General features: G+C 40.2%; 1 protein-coding gene across 1 annotated transcript in view; it reads left to right on the top strand.

Moving 5' to 3' along the window:
• slc25a21 (solute carrier family 25 member 21) overlaps positions 1-21,576 on the top strand; it is a 115,392-nt gene that overhangs the window by 69,810 nt on the left and 24,006 nt on the right. The window contains exons 3-4 of the mRNA XM_014991948.2: positions 548-596; positions 13,270-13,353. Coding sequence (XP_014847434.1) covers positions 548-596; positions 13,270-13,353 — 133 coding nt within the window. The remainder of the gene's footprint in view (positions 1-547; positions 597-13,269; positions 13,354-21,576) is intronic.

Below are 21,576 nucleotides of genomic sequence, written 5' to 3'. Positions count from 1 at the left end.
ATTTTGCAGCACAATCAAGTAACAATGGTGCCTTTAGTTATTATGAAAATGCATAAACAACTTAAAAGAAATTAGATTTTGCATCCTAGCTGTATCTTTACCACTGCTCTTAGGAGCTCAGCAGGCATGCAGTCCCACCAGATGCTTGTTAATTGTTGCTGCCACTAGTCTGGTGGAGCCGTGTGGGTTAGGGGTGTCCTGTGGAGTGGGAGCTCCACTCGGGACTGAAAGGCAGTGCTTTGGGTAAGGCTAAGGTTTAAAAAAAAAAAGTTGATTTTCCATAATATCCCCCACCTTTCCTTTTGGCAAAAGGAGGCAGCCCAAAATTTAACAGCATGATACCAATAATTGGGCCACTGAGGAGTTTGTAAAAATTATTCCTTAACATCTCAGAACTGGAAGTCCCATCTTTCAGGTACAGATTACAAGACACTGATGACCATAACATCTGCTGTGATTAAATTATGTCAAAGCTATAACCCCTGAAGAACTTCAATTCAGCAACTACAGTTTTAAAACTGAAAAATGTCTGGTTTTCTTTTTTTAGGTCTGGTGGAGATCTGCTTGATGCATCCACTCGACGTCGTGAAGACGAGGTGAGCGTAAATGATAAAAATCATAATATACCTGTTTGTTTCCTCGAGATGAACGGAACTAATTTAGCTGGAATCTGCTTCATAAATTTTGGTGATGGGATTTTTTTATTTTTTTTGCGGCCAACAGTATACGGGGTGTTAAATCTTAAGATTAGTAGGCCCCCTTGGATCTGGGCTCATTCCCCACAAAAGTAGGTGCCAATGTTGTAACTTTCTCACACATTTAGTTGCAAATTAAATGCACCGTTTCACTGTTCAAACCTCACAAAATGTGCAAATATGCCGCTCTAAATTTATGTCTTATATTTGTCTTATTATGCAACCAAAAAGCACAATATATAGTTTCTTCTTTTCTGCAAGTTCTTGCCAAATCAATCGGTTCCCCAATGAAAGCAGCCTATGTTTTCGTCGGCTGCTTTTCCGTTACCATCCTAAGAACAGCAGCAGCGTTGAGCTGTAGAGTTTTCTGGAGCCTAACACCACAGTGTCTCAGTCAGTCATAAACAGATCGTGGGCTACTACTAAAGCTTTATAGTCTTTCACAGGACCAGCCAAGACCTCTGCCTTCACCCCCCCTCCCTCCCACTCACTCCTCGTCTGTAAATTGTACCACTTTTTCTGTCATTTACGGCAGCACTTTCTTGGTAAATAAATTGCCCGGCGTGCCTTTTAAAAAACTGAGACGCTTTCACTTTGAAGGCCGTGCCACCGGTAGAACCCGGAGAGCAAGAAGTGGGGATGAAAGCCAAGGGTGAGCGGTGCTGTACTGGTCGATATTTGATACTTTGAAGGCACACGCCGTGATTTATGGTCACGTGTGGAAACTGCAGGCTTTATTACAGGTAAGTCTTGAGCTCTGGCTGTCCGTCCTCACATGAGGTCAGGGTTAAAAGTGCGCTCGCTGTTTTCTTTGCAGCGCTCTTCCCTCAGAAGTGATAAAAGTTGCTTTAAAGCGGACATGTTTATTCGTTTGTGTTCTGTTTGTGTCACCATGTGTTTATGCTGATAAGACTTTTGTTGTTCGCAGTGGGCCTGCGTAAATTGATTCCTTTTGGCCTTTACTTACTTTTTTTTGTTGAGTTTTTAAATTTAATTGTTTCCATATATGCATACAGAAGACCCAATAATCTGTCTACGGTTCCAAATAACACGGAAAGAAATATTTCTGCCTAATTGGCAGGACGATTCCACGCTAAAGGAATGCAAGCAGAAGGAAGGAAGTTGTGCGAAAACATGTTCATGTTCGCACTCTAATATCTACAGATGAATTCATAAAGCAAGCATACACACCGGCTAATTGGGACACTTGGGGAGCTGAAATCTATTAGCAGGAACCTTGGAGCCGAGAGTCAGACACACCTCGGCTGGGTTTCTCTCCCTGGCTCGTGTGTGTGTGTGTGTTTTTCTCTCAGGCATGGCTCTTATTAGGAACTGCTTTAATGTCCAACAGTCCAAATTGAACAGCAACTGGAGTGAATTTACTTTTTTTTTTTTTTTTTTTTTTCCACAACCAAAAAAATCAAAGGGTTTTTTTTCCCCTTCGCCTTTTGATTTTCAGGAAGGTAATCTCGACTAAATGTGTACCTGTTTGCCTTCCTGCGAGGGTTTATCTATCTTTCCTACATTTGAAAGGACGGGGAGAATGCGAATTAGCAGAAGTTTACCAATGAATAGCTCAGTCCTGCTGTTTTGTATTAAAAACTGCAAAGACAAATTGGCCACTTTGGGAAAAACCCCTACCAAATTTGGAGCTATTTTTAAATCACATTCATGATGAGAAACACTGACAGGAAAAATACTTTGTAGTTATTTAAGAATCGTTAGAGCTAACTCAGCTGAGATCTGACACAAAAAACAGTTTTTTCATGTCGTGTTGCCTTTTTACTAATCTGCACTCCGACCAGTTATTCACTTTTCCTAACAAGTGCATGTTTCTTTCATCTGAGCGACTCCATGTTCAGTCGGTTGGATTTACAACCTCCTTCCTTGTTGAGAGAGACAGACGTGTATTTCTGACTAAAGCAGTAGAACAAAGTCCTTTCTGAGTGGCTCTGTGAATAACCCATATTTTATCTAACGATTCTTATACTGAAAAATCTGTTGGTGCTTTTTTGAACTGTACGACTTTAGCTCATGGTTAGCGTTTAGCAATCAGTTGATTACATTTCAGTTGAGCTAAACAACTAATCATCTCAAAAACTAAAAATATATTCATTTTATTTAGCTTTGTTCGATTTAGTTATTTTTGCAACAACTGTTTTTAATTTTACAAAATAAAAAGTTAACATTGATCTGTACTTTAGGTTATAAATTCTAAGAATAGGATGAGAAATAACACTGCCAAACTAAATACAACAAATTTTGTGTCATTTATGTACTTCAAGATAAAAAAAATTCTACATATTTAGGATTAAAATTTTTAATCGAAAATGGACAACAATAGGTGTTATATCTGTTTCTTCTCCTTAAAGTTTAATAATAAAAATAGTAACATTTCCATGTCGGTTACACATTTGATAACTGTATGTATTGGTTATTATCTGGTTTAATCATAATTAATTTAGCTATTAGTGGTATCTTTGCAGTATTTATTCAAACATTTATTTTCTCCAGAACGTAGCAGACAGAAAAACAACCCCTCTCTGAGTTCATAGAGTAATCAGCAGCTTAAGGAAACTTTGACTTTGTGTTTTCTGTTAGCTCACCAGTCGCCCCTCCAGTTTCAACTCTTCAGTCGCTCATCATGCAAAGCTTGAATAACCAGATTCATTTGAAGGTGACGTAGACGACATAGCCGCCATGTTTGTTTTGAGTCTGTTGGTTAGACAAAGCCGACTAATGACTTTTGTTCAACTCTGCAGACATAAGCACGACGTTTTATTTACACCCAAAAATGTGCTTAAAAAAGTAATTTGTAACGTTTGCTGTTAAATAAAAATATCGAGAGCATTTTAGTTTTCTCTCAAACTTTTTCACATTTTTCCTTGTTACAGTCGTACTAACGGGCCAAAAGTTTTGAGTGGGATTTTATTTTAAAGTCCAATGCAGGAAGGGGCATCATTGGAACGGAAAATGACAAATAGTTTAAAGAAAGCTCTGAAGTGTAGTATGCATTTACTCTGAAACCGTGGATTAAAATCCACCGCATAATTTAATCTCAGTATAAATCCAGCTGCTCTGAATGCCTCCGTGGTTTGTTAGAAAACAGGAGTGAAAAAATGTCATCTCAACGCTCAAGAAACCATGGTTACCACGAGGGTAGTTGCATTGCATATTTTTTCCAGATTTAATTTACAACAATGTTTCGTGATACTTTCATGTACAGAGTCCAAATCTGAAAGCGAAATCTGACATTGAAACTAGACGATCATCATGCCAACATGCAAGTATAGCATAGTTCACACGATGTAAACCGTTAATTACCCCCCACCCTGATACTCTGTTCATATGTGAAGGTGGAGGTGAAGATGGGGGGGGGGGGGTGCGCGGTGCTGGAAAGGCCTTCGTCGGAGACGGTGAGACCAGAGTTACAGCTTTTCATTAACCTGGAAACCACCTAGTTACATGGTTCATGGGCTGGTCTCAGCTCACTTGGAGGTAACAAAGGGTGTCGGGCGGCTTTTTCTGTAGGGGGCTGTGTGCTCCAGGCACCCCATCTGACTCTGATCAGGGTCCACTTCTCATTAGAGAGTTGCTTCAAGCCTGGATTTCCCTTCATGTCGAGATCCTGTTACACGGGGCTCCGCCCTCAGCATAACTTTCATTCGCAAACCGTGTGTACCAATCTAGAAGCAGCTACTCGCCAATCTCCCTTTGCTTCCTTCTGCAGCAGAAGGGCCACGCCTTTCTCATGTTTTTGGAGTCTGTGTGAATGTTTTGCAGCGTAATCTAATTTGCATTGGAGAGATCCCAAAAGTGTATCTGTTGTAGTAAATGTCGAACAAGCCACTCCTCCCGCCCCTCTCCCTTTCGTTCTCACTGCCCCCTTTTCTTTTCTTTTTTTAATTCCTCTTTTCCTGATTTTCTACGGCTTCAGCTCCTCCCCCAGATGAACTACGCCTTTCTGTGGTTTGAGATTTTCAACAACTACCTCTGTTAACCTGTTGAATCAGCTTCTCTGCTGTTTTTGTGAACAGGAACCATATTACATAACTACCTCATAAATAACATGTACAATCCATTGTTTGGTTTGCTGTGGTTTCCTTGTGAATTTGTAGATTTTTTTTTTTGAACAATTATGTAATGTTTTGTTTGAAAGAAAAAAAAAGTGTGTACATTTAAAGGAGTCTGTACTGAATTGTGCAATTCTGTAAATTGTGTTGTATGACATGGCTGTCATTGCTAACCACTAAGCCTGCCAGTAGCCTGTTTCAAGTCTGATTAGAAAAACCTGGTCTTTGCTTGTTGCAGCGTTTTGGGACAACACTACCCAGGAGGATGTGAGTCTCTTGAGAGGCTTGAAAGTGATTTTTGATGAGGGCTTCTACTGATGACAACCAGCCTCTATCTGTGCAACCCCGTCGATATCTGAAAGTCTTCACCTCCCCCTTCCTTTGCCCTTTTTACCCCCAACTGCTTGGTGAACCCCTATGCACTTAAAGAGGAATCCCTTACACCACCCTCAAACAGCAGGGCACAAAGCAGCAACAGCCCTGATAGCTGATCTTTCCTTGTAAAGGAGCAGGCAGGTCAGCGGTAGTCAAACTGGCTCCTAATCCCCCCGCTTCCACCCCCTCGGCAATGTGAGACTCCAGGGCAAGACTTTACTCGCAGCGTTAAGACAAACGCATGCCACGTGCACCCAGGATAAACCGATGAACTCAGTCCACGTACGAGAATCAGCAAGTCCAGAATTCAGGACGAGGGAAAGAGAGAGAGGAAATGGTTTGTGAGTAGTGCAGTGCAGCATATTCAATAGGATTAAATGTGATGCATTTACTTTTTAGTCGTATTGTTTCCACTTTCCCTAGCCTTTTATTTGCAGAAAAGTAGGTCATCTAAATCATCTGTCCAAGTAGGTTTATGAAAAAATGTAGCTAGCCTTCCTGACAAAGCAACTTAGTGACTTATGTCAAATTAAACATAAAACCTCCTCGGCCTCTTCTCTTAATGTGGAAAATCATATTCTGTGAATATAAAAATGTAAGGTAAAGCATCATTCTGTGGTATTTAGACATGAACCAACCAATCTGGGGCTTTTAAGGTGACTTGGTCTTAAAGCTGAGTTAGGTCAGGACCGACACATAATCTTTGGAGATCTCAGAGAGGGAATGTATCAGAATAGAAAAGAAAAAGAGAAGAGAGAGGGTAGAGAACAACTGCAAAGCTGCCAAGACATGGAGACGATGAGGGCGTTAATCTGAGAAACGAGCAAGAGATTTATGGTGACTCTGGAGGAGCTGCCAAGATCCTGAGCTCTGGTTGTGCACTCCAGAAATCCAACCTTTATGAAACAACGGCAAGAAGAAAACAATCATTGAAAGAAACCCCAAAAAGTCCAATTTGTTTAGCACAAGCTGTGCAGGAGACGGATGAAACTAAAACCAAACTTTTTGGCCTACATGTAAAATGGCTATGGGTAGCGGAAAATTGGCACAGTACGTACTGACGACACCATCCTGTATGGATGGTTTACTTTAGCAGCAGCAGGGTTTGAGTTAATAGAAAGTTAAATACGGGTCAGTACTGGAAGAAAACCTGGTCAATACCTGCTATCTACAGGGCCAGAGGTTCAGCTCTCAGCAGGACAAGCCTGAAAATACAGGCTGAGCTACAAAAGAGTGATTTTTATTTAAATAATAATCCTGTGTTAGTGGTCTAGTCAAATTCCAGACCCAAAACCAGTGGAAACTGGTAAGAGCTTAAAAGTGATGTTCAGATGCTCTTCATCCAGACTGACTAAGCTGTTTTACAAAAAAAAAAAAAAAAAACATTGCAGCTGTCAATGCAACAAATTATTTATCAAGGTATTTACTGAGGAGGGGAATCCAACTGCAGACCACAATTTTCAACCGGTTTTTGGAAGAGATTTTACGCTAATTTGTGTCGTCCAACCCAATAAAAATCCCCTGCAGTTTGTAGCTCTGATGTGACAGAATGCGAAAATACCTCAAGGGGTGTGAATATTTTTGCAGGACAACATATAAATGCACACTTGTTACCAGCCTCTGTCAGTATTTCCTTGTGACTAAGCCGTTCCATGACTTGCCACAGCTTTAACATCACCTGAACCACTAAAACTTGTTCTCACTTCAAGGTGTCTTATTAAAAGCTGGTAGCCTGTTGGGTATTTTCCCAAACAGTCCTTGGCAGTGAGGCCAAGGTATGGCATATTACTGCATTTCAAAAGCAAACACTTTGATGTAATTTTGGAGTACCATTTTTCTTTTTTTTTCTTTTTTTTGGAGGAACTTTGAGAAGAGGCACTGCAAAATGACGAATAAGCAATGCAGAAAGCCTCGAGGCCTTCTAGTGAGGCCTGGCTCTTTAAGCACCAAGCCGATATTCCAGTCCGTAAAAATCAAACAGAAAACTGGAGATCGAATGTTACTAAAATAAGTTCAGCGAGATACACTTTGGGCGAATTTGAAAACAAAAAAACATACATGCTAAATTTTGTTCTCATTAAAGGGACTTGTCGAGGACACCATGTAACTACATCATCCATTTTTCCTCACGTTTTATTGTTATCTCATAAAGGCAAATGCCAAAAAAATAAACTTTAAGTCTCAAACACATAACTTTTAATGTGGTGACAGATGTTGCTGTAGTTACTCACAGATGTTGGGCATTCAACTAACACCCGCAAATGGTTTCCTATAGAGATAGAAAACTCTGTTACAGAGATTTACATAAAGAGCAGATGTGCATGTTAGAGCGATTACCTGTTATCATTATCATGGAGGGCCTTCACATTCCAGTATGCTAATTACAGAGCGCAAGTTTTGGATTTCTCCAAACACTGGTGCAGACAAAACCACAGTGTTGGCCCCCTGCTGTCTGAACGTAAAACGTGCTCCAGTGCCATCGCATCTAGAAACGTTCGCAGAAGGCAGGGACATGTCACTGCCTGCTAAACCAATGCTTGGACTGCTCACTGCCAAGCTGGAATTGCACCATAGTTGTCGGGCAATTTCCAGTGGCACAACCTTTTGCTCAGAGGGCCCATCTGTTAATTAAACAAGCCTCGTTTTAAATATAGCGTCATTAGCCGGGTTTAGGTCACTTCTCCCTTTGTGGGTGCTTTTGTAAAAATCTGTGCATAAAGTAATAGAGTGACAACAGTCTACACACATGAAAGAAATCCAGCCTTATCGTGCAAGTAACTGAAAAGAATAACAATGCCAATGTACCCTGCCTGCAGCACATCTTCCAACAAAAACTCGCCAATTTTGCCATGTTCAAGGCCCATTGTGTGCCTTTTAAGCTTGTTTAAAAACCCTTGCGTGGTTGCAGCTTACAAAGGACTGCATCTCCATCTGGATCTGTAATTCTTTTGCCAAAGTGAGAACAGAGACTGAAGGTTTTTATTTGTTTTGTTTTGTTTTATAGGATATTCATGCAAATAAAAGAAGCCCAAGATTCGTATAACTTAGTAGTGATATAAAACAGTCAGTGAAAAAAATATATATATGTGCAGTTCCTTACTAAAGTAATCACACCTCTTGAAATTATTTCATGTTAAAACCACAAACAATATTTTTTTTACACTGAAATGTAATTTTCTGGTCTTCATCGTAAAATGCCAAGTAAAGAAGAATAGTAGACTTTGCACACCACCATGAGCGCACCTCCATGTTGTAACACGGTGGTGGCGGTATCAGAATCATGTAGTGAAAATACCTCTCTGAAGGAAGAGTGTTAGTTGATGGAGGTAATTGCAGGACACTTTGGTTAAACACAACCTAAACAAAACACACTTGCCAGGAGAAATTCCCCATCGTCACACATGGAGAATTTCTCCATGTTAAAAGCTTCCAATGGAAATATGAAAGTATATCACAGTATGTCCTCACAAGAACAACAAAATGGCAGAACAAATTAAAAGAATTGAAACACTTGTTTTTCCCTTGAAAAACCAAGAAAAAATAATTGTAGGCAGCGACTTAAAGTCTGTGCAGCACTCGCATGCTAGCTGCTGTTCCACATATTTTATTATTGCCTTTATGTTTGGATTGAAGCACAGCCAATTAAACCTTACATGTTAAGCAATCTGGTTTCGCTGGTGTTAGAAGAAGAAATAGAGCCAAGGACTAGATGACAAGACTGGAGTTAGGTGTTCACACTTTTTAGATCTGGTAAAAAAAATTAAAAAAAAGAAGAAACTTTATTATTCTTTCTAGGCAACATTTAAACATAAAAAATCAGTGGGCCTACAATGGTTCCTTGGGGAACCGTGCAATATAGAGGTGATGCAGAATAAATACATTACCCTAAATTAACAGTTTATTTTGCAAAATAAAATCTACACCAAATAACAAAGACGAAACTAAGCTATAAAAAAAACTAATCTTCAAACATGGCATCTGAAAAGTTATTAAACAAAAAATATAATTTGTAAAGTGATATTATCCTTCACATCAACAAACCTGCATTTAAAAGCCTTTGTAATTCCTGTTTAATGGAAACATGCATGCTAGTTGCCTTCTTTTTGTTCTGCACAGTGGCAGCCTGGTGTCACTTGAGCCCCCAGAGTCCTGCAGCATTTCCTCACATCAAAGTGGCAGCGACTGTGTCGTTCTTTACCATCAGCAGCAGCAATTAACCTAATCTTATCGCTGCTACCCCACTTGTCCTGATTACATCAAAAGTTATCTCATTAATTGCTCTTTGTCCCTAATAGAAAGTTAGTGAGTTTGGATAAGGAAAGCATTTAATGTCACTTTTAGTGCGTTTCTTTCACTTTAAGTAAAACGAACGTTTTTGATCATTGTGACCAAATTCTACCTGATGGAATTAAGTAGAGGTGAAATCTGTGAATTTATTGTTCCAGATGTCCTTTTATGCCAACAAGTTAAACATGTGGCTAAAATCACTCGCTCATCCACTTACCTGGCTCCTACTTTGAACATTTGCAGAAATCAGCTCCAACATATTGTAGAGTTGTCTGTCAGTCAACAACTTTTTATGTCTAAACCATCTATGCCTCCTTGCACTGTTTTATGCAGGTCCTTTCCTGCTTGTCTCCAATAACACAGCCTGATCGCAAGTCACTGGGGTCATAGTATATAAGCAAACATCTGGAGGAACAAACTGGTCCCAACATGGTCATATAGGAAATGGGAGAAATCAATTTTATCGGTGTGAGTCCAAAAAGCCATGAGGATGTTGTCTTTTGAACAACTAGAGTAAATTATCCTTCCCTTTCCGTAGTCACAGCGAGTTCTCCAAAAACCCAGGCAATGCCAGATTCAGAGAGGCAAAGAAAACAATGTAGATGAAATCCAACTTGATCTGGTCTCATGAAGCTTTGGTAGCTCTTCAAAGTATCAGTGGATCATCATTTTAGACTTATTTTAAAAAAACAAACGACAAATGTGTTTTATTCCACTTAACCAAGTAAACCCTTTATTAACCCTTTATTAACTTTAGAAATCCCAGTTTTTTAAAAAATATAATAAGGTTAAAATGTTATTTATTTATTGTGAACTTTTAAGCAAACTGAATGGCTACAGAGCGGAATACGGTAGTTTGCAAAGTTCCTATGATAAAAAGAACATTTAGGCATTATTCACCTACTTTAATACAAAATGGTAGCAATTCGAGAAGAGGCGGTTTTTGATTTATACCGTATGGGTCACTGCTGTCAGATAGTGGCACAAGCAGGGACTAAAAGGTTGTCACTAGGACTCAACTGGATTTTGTTTTGCTTTTTGTGATTTTTATGATGAATTTAAAGAAAATATGGTAGTAAAATTGAGATGCAATAACGCGATTCCACATTTATAATCTGTGCTTAAATTAGATGTTATTTTTACTCTGAAGCCTGAACTACAATTGATAGGCTCTAAATTAAACATTTGAATAAGACAGAACTGAGCTGGATGTTTATGACAATAATTAAAACCTCAGGCTAGAAATACATAAACTAATTAACTAATTAAACTGAGATGGATTTTAACATTTTAGTTTGTGAATTGGTAAAACAAAATAAACATCAAAAACAAAAGGAGCCTTTATGTCAAAAATCTGTTGAAAATCTAATACAGTGTGCAAAGGGTTTTTTCTACCATACTATTCATGCTAGAAGTGTCAATGGAGTGAAGAACTACTTTCTTATTGACACGGGGTGCCAAATGTAAAGCACTCGGATTCACATTGGAGTATTAACTTTATTTTGCCGTAAAAAGACACACAGTGATGGCAAGTAGATGGTGCATTGTGAGACAGATTTCAATTTGATGAGAAACATTGTATCTCATGCTACAGTATCTTGTTGCACTTAATTTAATAATGCTAAATGATCTGGTAAAAAGTGGTATGAACTTCTAAAGATGAGAACATCCAGCCTCTGCTTTTTCGTGTGCATAAATCTCTTCGCTGCCCCATTACCCAGTTCAAATTCATGAATCATTATTGAGCTCCACCTCATCTTTTCAGTTTCTTCCCAGAGTCTGTGAGCAGACCACTGAAGTTCCTCAAACACTTTGTTCCTGTTCATAAAAAAATACATAGACTGGGGCTCTGGCGTGCCTTTTTGCCCTAATTTACCTTTTTGACTTCTTGTGAATGCATACCTTTTGTACTTTTACGGGCACTAAAGGTCAGAGTGCTTGTCTTGTTCATGGAACCGCCAACCTGCCCTCGCCTTCACCCTCACCTGGGCACCTCTGGGCCCGTAAAGCTGAAATACAGGGAAGGCAGAATGTGGGTGAAGAGGTCCTGGGAGATCATTTTGATAGACTTGCACATCTCATCACTTCAGAGTACACTGCGTATCTACCTTCAGCGACGGTTGAAAAGGATGCTGCACGCTGTGCGCCAGGAAAAGGCCCCAAGGTTTTTCTTATTCAGAGTTTATGGTCTATAACCCCAAAGCCATACTGAGGTTCGCTGTTCTGTACAGAAACAACATATCTTGTTACATCACATTTCTGACTCATTTGAAGTGAAATCCTTGATTTGTCTTTGCAAATCAAGGAAGAACAGGAAATTCAGCTCGGATTGACCAAATATTCACATTGTTGCAGTGAAAAGTAACATTAGAAGCTCCCCAGCCGGGGGCTTGACAGTTTCTCTGTTGCCAAAAGTACTTCGACTTCACCCTATTATCTCCCACTCCTCGGGCCCCCTGTTTGGTCCCTGGCTTTTACAGGAGGGTAGAAGAGGGCCATTAGGAAATGAGTTGACCCGAAGGTCACGAGTGGAGTCAGGGGGCTGGAACCGGACCAAGGTTCTGCCAACCTCACTTTTTTAGGGTTGGTTCGGGTCGAAGTGTGATGAGCAAGGAAACCAGGGGACTGGGGATAGGGTGTCTTCCAGACTCGACCTGCGGTAGTTTGACTTTAATTAAGTCAGATTTGACTTTGTTTACAAGCCCCAGTGGTCTTAAATCATCTGGCGCTTTACTCCCTCTCCCATCCCGCTTATTTCCCCATCTCCTCATACCTTGAGTCCCTCTACTTTTCTTCACTTTTAATACGGTGTCAGACATCTGTTTATTACGCCGTTTTTACTGGTTTTCAGAAACCGGTTACAAGCTATGGGGATTCCATCAAATAGGATATTAGGGACACCCCTCCAAGATGTCAATCTGTTAGCGATATGAAAGGCCGCCGCTCACCTCACTAAACTCCCCCCTTGGCTGAAACCCGGAACTCTTTATGGCCCCATCAGGCACCCACATGGAGGACTTACTGCTGACCTTGTGACCAGGCAGTTGACGCCATATGAGGAGGGAATCTTTCTCTTGTCCCGTTGCATCCGACACGTCTTTCTGTCCTCGCAGACTTGCTTTTTTTTTTATTGGTAAATCATTCAAAATTCTTGCTTTGCCATATGTTCTGCTGTTCAGAACCATTTTTATTTTCTTGCTTTTCATCAGACCACTTTATTGAACCGATTTACTTGGTGACATTTGTACGATCTGATGAAATGGTACAAATTTCTTTTAGCAACTATGCAATGAGCATGATTTCTGAGCTTAAATAATATTCTCTCATATTTAAAATGTTTACACAGATCATATCATACTTTTATTAGGTAATTACCTGCTTATTTGCCATGCAACAAAAACACCCCCAACCATCCCCATCACAGTAAAAGATTACATGTAACTAAAGAGTTGTTATAACAGGCTTACTGGCATGTTAGCAGTTGGTAAGCTTGCTGCGAAAACTCAGTGTTGGGGTGTAGGGTTACTAATTGGATCAGTTGGGTTAAATAAATGTTTGAGCGTTCCCCCGTACTAACACGACCTAGGGTTGCGAGCCTCTCATCTTTGCAGGAGCGGGTGGAGACTGGGGGTGGAGGGGGTAAAGCAAATGAAGGAGAGAGGAGGAAAATAAAGTGGGAAATGAGCTCATTAATGATAACATCAAATTTGTTCAGTGTGTTTGACGCATGTGTGAAAGTGCTTCCAGGGGAAAAAAAAAAAAGACAACAAAAAGACATAGCTACAGTAAAGTCCCCAGTGACGGCTAAAACTTGAGTAAAAATCTTTTTGTCCTTGCAGGTTTCAAATCCAGGGAGGATCGAGCGACCCCACCAGCTACAAGAGTCTACGAGACTGCTTCGGCACGATTTTCCGCAAGGAAGGGTATGCAATTCCCAACCAGTTTTGACAATTACAGATCCACAGAAATAAAAGGATTTTTTAAATTGAAATTTCTATTATTTGGACCATCAATCACAGCTGTGAGCTTTTTTTGGGGGGGGCGGGATGACTTTGCAAACAGCACATCTAGAAACTAGCAAAATAGTTCTACGTCAATCAAATGAACATACATTTACATGTCTTTCCACCAATTCACAGTTGGATTTTGACCTTTATAACACATGCATATGATTTATCCCAAAGTCCCATCCTGAAACTATCCTGAAACTTTTAAATGCATCTCTTCTCCAACACACCCGGATCAAATGAATGGCTCATTACCAGGCTGCTGCAGAGCTGAGTGACATACCAGTGAGGGAATTCAGCCATTTGATTCAGGTGTGGTGGAGAAGGGATGCATGTACAACCTGCACAGGATAGCAGCTCTTAAGGACTGAACTTGAGCTCCCCTGAACTTAACCTTCCCATTGCAGCTGTATCAGTGTGTTTAGTTATCCTGGTAGAAGATGAACCCCTACCACAGTCTCAAATGTTTGTTTTTTTTAGCTAATAGCAGGTTTTCTTTCACACCACCTCTCATGTCCATGCAAAAGAAAAAAATCATCACCAAATGACTGAACTGCAACCACCACACTTTATAATAAAGATAGTGCTGTCAGGATGATGTGATGTTTGTTTTCTTTAACAGATAACAATTTTTGTGTTGACCAGAAAAATTCAGTGTTGGACAAATTTGGCCTCAGCATCTCCGTCTGCACTTCAATGTAAATTGAAGCTCTTCTGGTTTACTTTCAACAACGCCGTTCTTCTTGCCCTTATTCCAAGAAAGCCACATTTATAAAGTGCATGATTAATAGCTGATTTGTTGCCAGATTCTCTTACATGTGCCGTGGATCTCGTGTTGCACCTCTGCTTGACTGGCCTTAGCTGATTGGTCATATCTTTGTATCTTTGAGATTAAATCACACACAACTACGCTATCGAGCTGAAAGCAGCTGTTGGAATTTTATATGGAGGTTTTAGAATAAATTGGGCAAATATTTTAGATTTTCATATGTGAAAAAGTTTGCCTTGCGAGAAAATGGGAGACAGATTAAGAGGTATGCTGGGTCTGTAATTAAGGGATTATATCCAAAACCACACGCATGCCTTTTAATTACAAAGTAGCGATGTGTCAGAGATTAAAAACTTGATTGTTCTTCTAGCTGATCAACTGCGTGTTTGTCTCTATCAAACACGACCCTGTTCACTACAGTTTGTGCCAGACGAGAGTAGACTAACTAACGACAGAGATCCTGCTGTGCTCCATCCGGCTCTGCTTTCCTCGTGACAGCCCTGTGAGACAGTGCAGGTGTAAGAGAAAGTGTTTGCCACTTGCTCTGTTTACGGCGAGTCGACAGCTTTACTGCGGATATAAAGTTGATCTGCTGCGAGGTGTGAGCAGGCACGCGGTGAAAGGGCGGTTAGTGACAGTTGGCAATCTTCACTTGGCCGGGGTTCATCAACAACAGCTTCGCCGCTGCAGTCAGCCCCCAACCCCCCGCCATCACTCAGCGCACATTATCATTATAATATTTAACATCTTTGCTAGCACATGTTTTCTGAATCGGCTACTGGGGAAGTTGGTCCGAGTGAATTTCCAGAGAACTGTAACAGTGAGACGACTGCTGCATTACGTCACGCCCCTCAGATAAGCTAGAAAACTGCGCTGACTTTGAGTTTATGCAGCAAAATGCTGCCATGTTTGGAAGAGTCCCCGACATCAGTAGATCCACTTTCTTTGCTGGCCAAATATCTTTATGGTATATTTTTGCTCAGTCTGTAATAACTTCCCGGTAGCATGTTGTGGATCACCTCCAGGCCAAACCACTTAGTTATAATTATACAAGAGTATTATAGGCCCCACTGTTGTAGAATTATTATTAAAAATAAACATTTCCAGCCAGCTTATGGCAGCACTCAGCTAACACCAGACCTCATTCTGTCTGAGGTGAGGAAGAAGGAAATCTGAGCTTTTAGCTTAAGCTATGCCATTAAAATGAACAAAGACTTGAAAGACTACACATAAAATGCATAGGATTTGCTTCTTCAAGGGAAAAAAAACACATTCGAGCATTCGTTCTTAAAGTGCAAATTAAGAAAAAATCTGTGGGAAAAGGGTAAAAAAAAAGTCACCTTTTTTATCACCTTATGCATTAAATCCTTTTACTTTTACATTTGCTTGTACTTACTGCTGTTGATTGTTTGCGTCTGGAGTGAGAGTAAAAATGTCATTTATGGGAGCAGTTGTGAATATTTTCAGCAGGGTCACGACATTGTTAGAAGTGCCCAAGCATGATGCGAGGATGATGGAAATACAGTAGAATCATGATTAAAAGTAGGCATGGGCTGGTGTGAGATTCCCATGGTACGACGACCTTGAGTAAAAATACCATATTTGAAGTAGTAACCCAGAGATTTAAAAGAAAAAGGTTCAGCCTGCTCTGTGGATTTATTTTAAACAGAAATCAGAAAAAGCCGTCATTTTAAGTGCTGCTGCTGTTGAGCAACAGGTCGAATGATTGAAAGATAGGCAGCCGAGCTATATGTTGATGGGTGCTCTATTTTAAGTACTCATGACATTATTTACTTATTTTATTTATGGTCTTGACTTAGACTTGTGGTCTGGGACTCGAGGCTTGACTGAGAGTTTGACACACGGGGGGTGACATCGCTTCTGCTCCATTTATTTCCTATGGAACGTAAGCAGTGAGGCAACAAATGCTTGTCCTCCTTCAACATGTGAAATTTCAACACGCAGACTTCTGAAGCAACACAAGAAACTTTTGTTGCTGGTTGCTTTTCGTATCCTGAATATCTGGAACTGTTTTCCTTTGCTGCTGCTGCAATCCAGGCTTTGAGCCCATAGGGAATCTAGACTTGACTTAGACTTGCAGTCTAATGACTCGAGACCTGACTGAGACTGTTGAGTTGGGACTAAAGACTTGACAAAAACCACTTCTCCGACTTTAACTGGTTCTGCACCAGTCTGCGCTGGTCAGAATGAGCTCCATTAGCAGATTTTCTCAGTTTTTCACACTCACTTCAGGTGTAGCACAGGGTGCGTCGAACAGGCTGCACCTGTGATTTAGTCACTGAAAACGGCAGGCAACATTTCAGCCGCTGCAGGGAATTTCTACAAGAAAGTACTGAAATATCTGGGTTTGCTCGAGTCCAACCTCAGGGTCATCCACCGCCAAGTGTCATTGCTAACATCATGAGAGAGTCTACCACAGACCAAGACTCGCTCTCCAACTCAAGACCTGACTCGTGGTACACTTGACCTAGACTGGGCTTAGAAGTGAGAGTTGAACTTGCATGTTAATGATTCAAGACTTGACTTAGGCTTTGATATAAAGCGGTGGTCTCAAACTGCTGTCCTTCAGGGCCAAAGTCCAGCAACTTCTGGATGTGTCCCTTGTCCTACACGCTTGGATAAAACTTTGAAACTGCCTCACCAGTATGCAGTCAGGCTCTGCAGAGCTCAGCTAATGAGCTTATATTGGAGCCAGGTGTGCTGAAGCAGAGACATCTAAAAGTTGCAGGAGACCGGCCCTTGAGGACTGCAGTCTGAGACCACTGGAAAAGTTGACCTAGATTCACTCTCTGAAGACTCACAAGTCGACTCAGACTTTTTGTTTGGGGAATTAAATCTCGTTAACAGCGTTTATTTAATTTATTCAGTAGCGAGTGCAAACTGAGATCTGCTGTAAGCTACATGTAGCAACTTTGATGCAAATGCATTTTGATTTTTCCGTGAAAAGATGTGCATGATTTATTAGTCCCTCATCATGGTTTACTGGTTTATGACGGTCAGTTTGTGTTTGGTGTCGCATCCGAAAGAGGTCCAAACAAATGTTTCTTCAACTAAGCACTTTATTAAATGACTTTTGAGCCATTTCAGAAGGAAATGCCCTCATCTTGCCTTTTACATTTTATTATTTCAGAGTTAAACATCCAGCGTACCTTAGGACATATGTGCTGTTTAGACTTGACAATGGTTTTAAAACCCTCCAAAGCCAGTAATATGTAAAGGTTAGGAGTGCATAACTTAAACACAGGTATTAATAAAATCTTTAAAAAATAAAAATAAAAAGCACCTTAGTTTATTTAGAGATGTTGATTTTGTTCTTTTTCTTTTAGCATAAATCTATATTTATTTCACTGCTGAGGCAAATATTGCACACAATCAATCTTCAAATGATTTAAATTGCTTATTAAAAACTGTTTATTGCTGTTGATTTCTTGTCGAATTACAAGGAGCAGCAGTTGTGTTGCTATTTTATCTGCACAGACAGGATTTTGCTTGAGTTATATAATTATGGTCATAAATTCTTTTATAGTCAAAGTGAAATTAGGCCTAAGAAACAATGGCACGGGCTAGACAGCATGAATATTATAAATATTTTCACTCAATAGAGACGAGAGACTTGATTTGAACTCGTGGGGGGGAAGGACCTGTGAATATTTCTGCTTTATGCAAAAAAAAAAAAAAAAAAAAAAAAAAACGTTTGGAAATTAGCCTGTGTCTGCTAAAACAGCAGGTCGTCAATTTTTACCTTCTTTTTATAGACGCACAGGATGTTTAAAAACAGATAATGTGGGACCACACCCCACCGCTCCTAACATTTGTGTGTCCTCCTGTTCTGGTCTGTGTAAACCAGCGGTGGAAGTCTAACATGCGGGCATTAAATGGTGAATCAGTCGGAATGTTTGCTCAGGTAGCCAGCCTGCAGAAGGCTGCTTAACAGACACGCTACTTGCTAATTTGCTAACTGTACTCGTAAAACGGTGATGACTTTGTCTTTTACTTGTGAGGAAGTGAAACGTGTAGGAGTGGCTGACACCGAGCAGAAACAGGTGAGGGAGGGGGGGGCGTAGCGGTACTCTGCTTCATACAGCCAAATCTTTGGTATCTCATTAAAAGGACGTTAAGCTGTTGGAACAGTTTGATGGAAAAAAAATTAGCAGATTGAAAACAATATCTTTTTAAAACCTTTATTTCCCTTGATACCGGTAACTGGCCTCTGCCCATTTGGACGTATTACTTCAGGGTTAAGAGGGATCTAAGGTTGACACCAGCTGGGACCACCCGTAACAGCAGTAAATACGGGTGGTATTTAATAAGCGTGTCCTCCAAATTAGATGAGAAACATTGTGTACACATTGTTTTTTCCTGCACCTTTTGTGTACTTTTTTATGGGACCAAGAGAACATGTTAATTGTTCTCCCAATGTTATTTTGGTGGGGGAATTTATGTTAGCCTTGAATAAAATAAGTCGGCCGGTCTTCTGGTTTGGAGAATTGTTTCCATTTAAAAACCACGCAGTAAAATAAAACATTGCAGGTTATGATTTACAATTTGTATCTAATCAGCTGCTTGAAATGTAACCCAGAACATGTCGGAAGATGTATGCACTCATTGAAAAGAGGACTTTTGCCAAATCTGTTCTATTTAGCGTAGTCATTAGGATGTACAGTGAGTTGAAATATTTTTAGTAGCATATCCTCCTGGCCCACATCTGCTGAAATGTTCCTCAAGGTCAAGGTGAAAGTAGACGTTGGGTAATGGAAAATATTTGCAGGTGACACTGTTTACATGATAAAATGTTCCCCAGGGTGGTTCATATTGCCTGGGAATCTTCTCAAAGCCACGGTGTGAAGCGTATATTAAAAAAAAAATAAAATAAATTTAAGCGCTAAAACAATTGGTTTGCACAGTACACCTTTACTATTCACTGCTTTTCTGATTGGTCTCAAGTGCAGTTCTGTCACCGGCACGCTCCTCTCCAGATGGATGGAGGCTGTTAAAAAAGGAAAGGTTTATGAAAATGAAAGCCAAATTATACACACCAGAACAAACAAACACAAACTCGCATCCATTGGGCTCTCCCCCGATGTCCCACTCTGTGTCATGAGGCCATTTGTTTAGGGAAGACAAAAAGGGACTTAGTGCGTACTTTACATTGACAGTCAAATGAGGATTCAAATGACGGCCACTCACTGGAGTCCATATTTGTTCTGTAACAAATTTCACTCCTTCTTCATCACCCAGTGGCTCCCCAGTCTGACCACACCCGGGAAATCTGTGGCCACCATTTGCATGAACATAGAGAGCCGAGGGAAGGGCCTTCCGTCTGACTAAAATAACTTAACACGGACAATGCAAGTGATTCATTTTTATTTTTTCTGCAAGAAACTTGTTGGGATAAAATGATTCATTTTTACTTGCAAAACAATTTCAGGTGTTGCATACGAATGCTGTATGAAAACCTGCTATTTAATGATAAATGTATGGAGCCATTGTTCTCAGACATTAAGAAAATGAATTTAAAATATGCTAGTTTTAAAACTTAACATGTCTTGATTGAAATAGCCTAATTATAGTTTTGAAATTAGTAACTTATTCTGGCCTATTGACCTTTATGTTACCTGTAGTTACAGCAGATGGTTTGCTAGATCTTTTGAACTGCCCTTTATCTGTGTGGGAAACAATCAGGAGAAGTTCCAGCTTTTCACACAGATCCATGAAAAGCCATAAAACAGCAGGAATTCAGGAGAGTCTCTGCTCTCACTTCGTTTAAACAAAAGGGGACAGATGGCCTTAGACCGTGACTTGCAGGAAGTTTAAGAAGGGTCAGAGATGGCTTCTGGTTGGATGAGCAAAGGTACGCCTTATTTGAATAAATTAAAGACAAGAATACGCCTTTTCTATAAAACTTTCTACACAGGAGTAACAAATCAGATTTGCTCCAAAGACGTCTTTGCACGTTTTTGCTTTTCTTTCTTTCTTTCTTCTTCTTTTCCATTTGTCTCAGGTAAATGAATGTATGTCTCTGTTGTTCTGCAGTTTCTCTTGTAATATCATGCATTGTCTTCTATTGGATTAAACTCTGTACTTCTGTGACGTCAATACTCGTTGTTTTCTGTGTGGCTACATGCGGCCCGCCGGGAGAACCTGGGATCGAAGAAGATTGAGCCAGAGAGTTTTCTTAAGAAATATTATAACCTAAAATCTTCAACAGCATGTTATGTTAAAATGCCTCTGGATAGAGATTTAACCAACGAAAGAAAATCCAAATGTTATGGACTGCGATTTATTGCGCATTTTGGAGTTTCAAAACTGCAGCTTTTCAGTAAACTCTGGATATGACTTGAATTTATATCCCCAAAATGCACGGGAAAAAAAAGTTCCAAATTGGTTTGCCCTCAAAAATCTGATATGGTAAAAGAAATAGACATGAATCCACCATATGTACGTAATGACTGCTCAATTTACAGTGATCTGCAAAAGAGACATTTTTAACATTTTGCCACCAAAAACTTACATTATTTCACCAGAATGTGATGTGAGGAGGTGCAGAAATCCACTGATCAATTAGGACAAGTGGTTACCATGACGACTGTTGGTCGTGCACTCAATCTACATTGCTGAAAGTAAGCTATTAGAAACCCTTTCTGTAGTCTGGCCAGAGGAACTTACGCAACACATCAACATGTTGGTGGTTGTGTATACAGGTGGTTCCGGCATAATGTTATGGTGATGCTTTTCTTGGGCAAGAACAGAATCTGGTCAAAGTTAAACCAGAAATGGTTACGGCTAAATACAGGATTACATTGGAAGAAACATTTTATAGACCACAAAAGACTGAAGACTGGGACCGAGTCAGACGGCTACAATTAAATGATGATGATCGAAGCACTTTTATGTGCTCTGTGACCGATCTGACGAACCTTGGACTATTTTGCAAGTGTGCAAAATTCTCTACCTCTGCTCGTGCAGAGCTGATGGAGACATCTGCCAAGATACTTGCAGATGTATCTGCAGTAGGAGGTGATTCAAATAAGTACTTGCAGATCAGTTTTAGATGCAGGGTGAAGCCTTTGCTTGTGCAATGTTGTTCAGTGACATATGGAAAATTAGCTATTAGTGCATTTGCCCTTAATTTGCAGGACAGCATCTGCAGGCTGAGAAAGTAATTGCTGAACATGTACCATCCCATGTGAACTATTTGACAGCCCAATCTTGACTCCTTACTGAATGGGAGTTTGGTTGATTTGCATGTGCTACACTGCATGAGGAACTGATTAAATGAGGTCGTGGCCAGAGTTCAGCCAACCATTTGGCACTTTTTGTGGATTGGCCGGCTGAGCAAGTAGCCATAA

This window comes from Poecilia mexicana, unplaced genomic scaffold (genome assembly GCF_051168715.1).
Source record: "Poecilia mexicana isolate PSO_F unplaced genomic scaffold, ASM5116871v1 scaffold_22, whole genome shotgun sequence".
NCBI classification, from domain to species: domain Eukaryota; kingdom Metazoa; phylum Chordata; class Actinopteri; order Cyprinodontiformes; family Poeciliidae; genus Poecilia; species Poecilia mexicana.
This window is presented reverse-complemented; position numbering and strand designations above follow the sequence as displayed.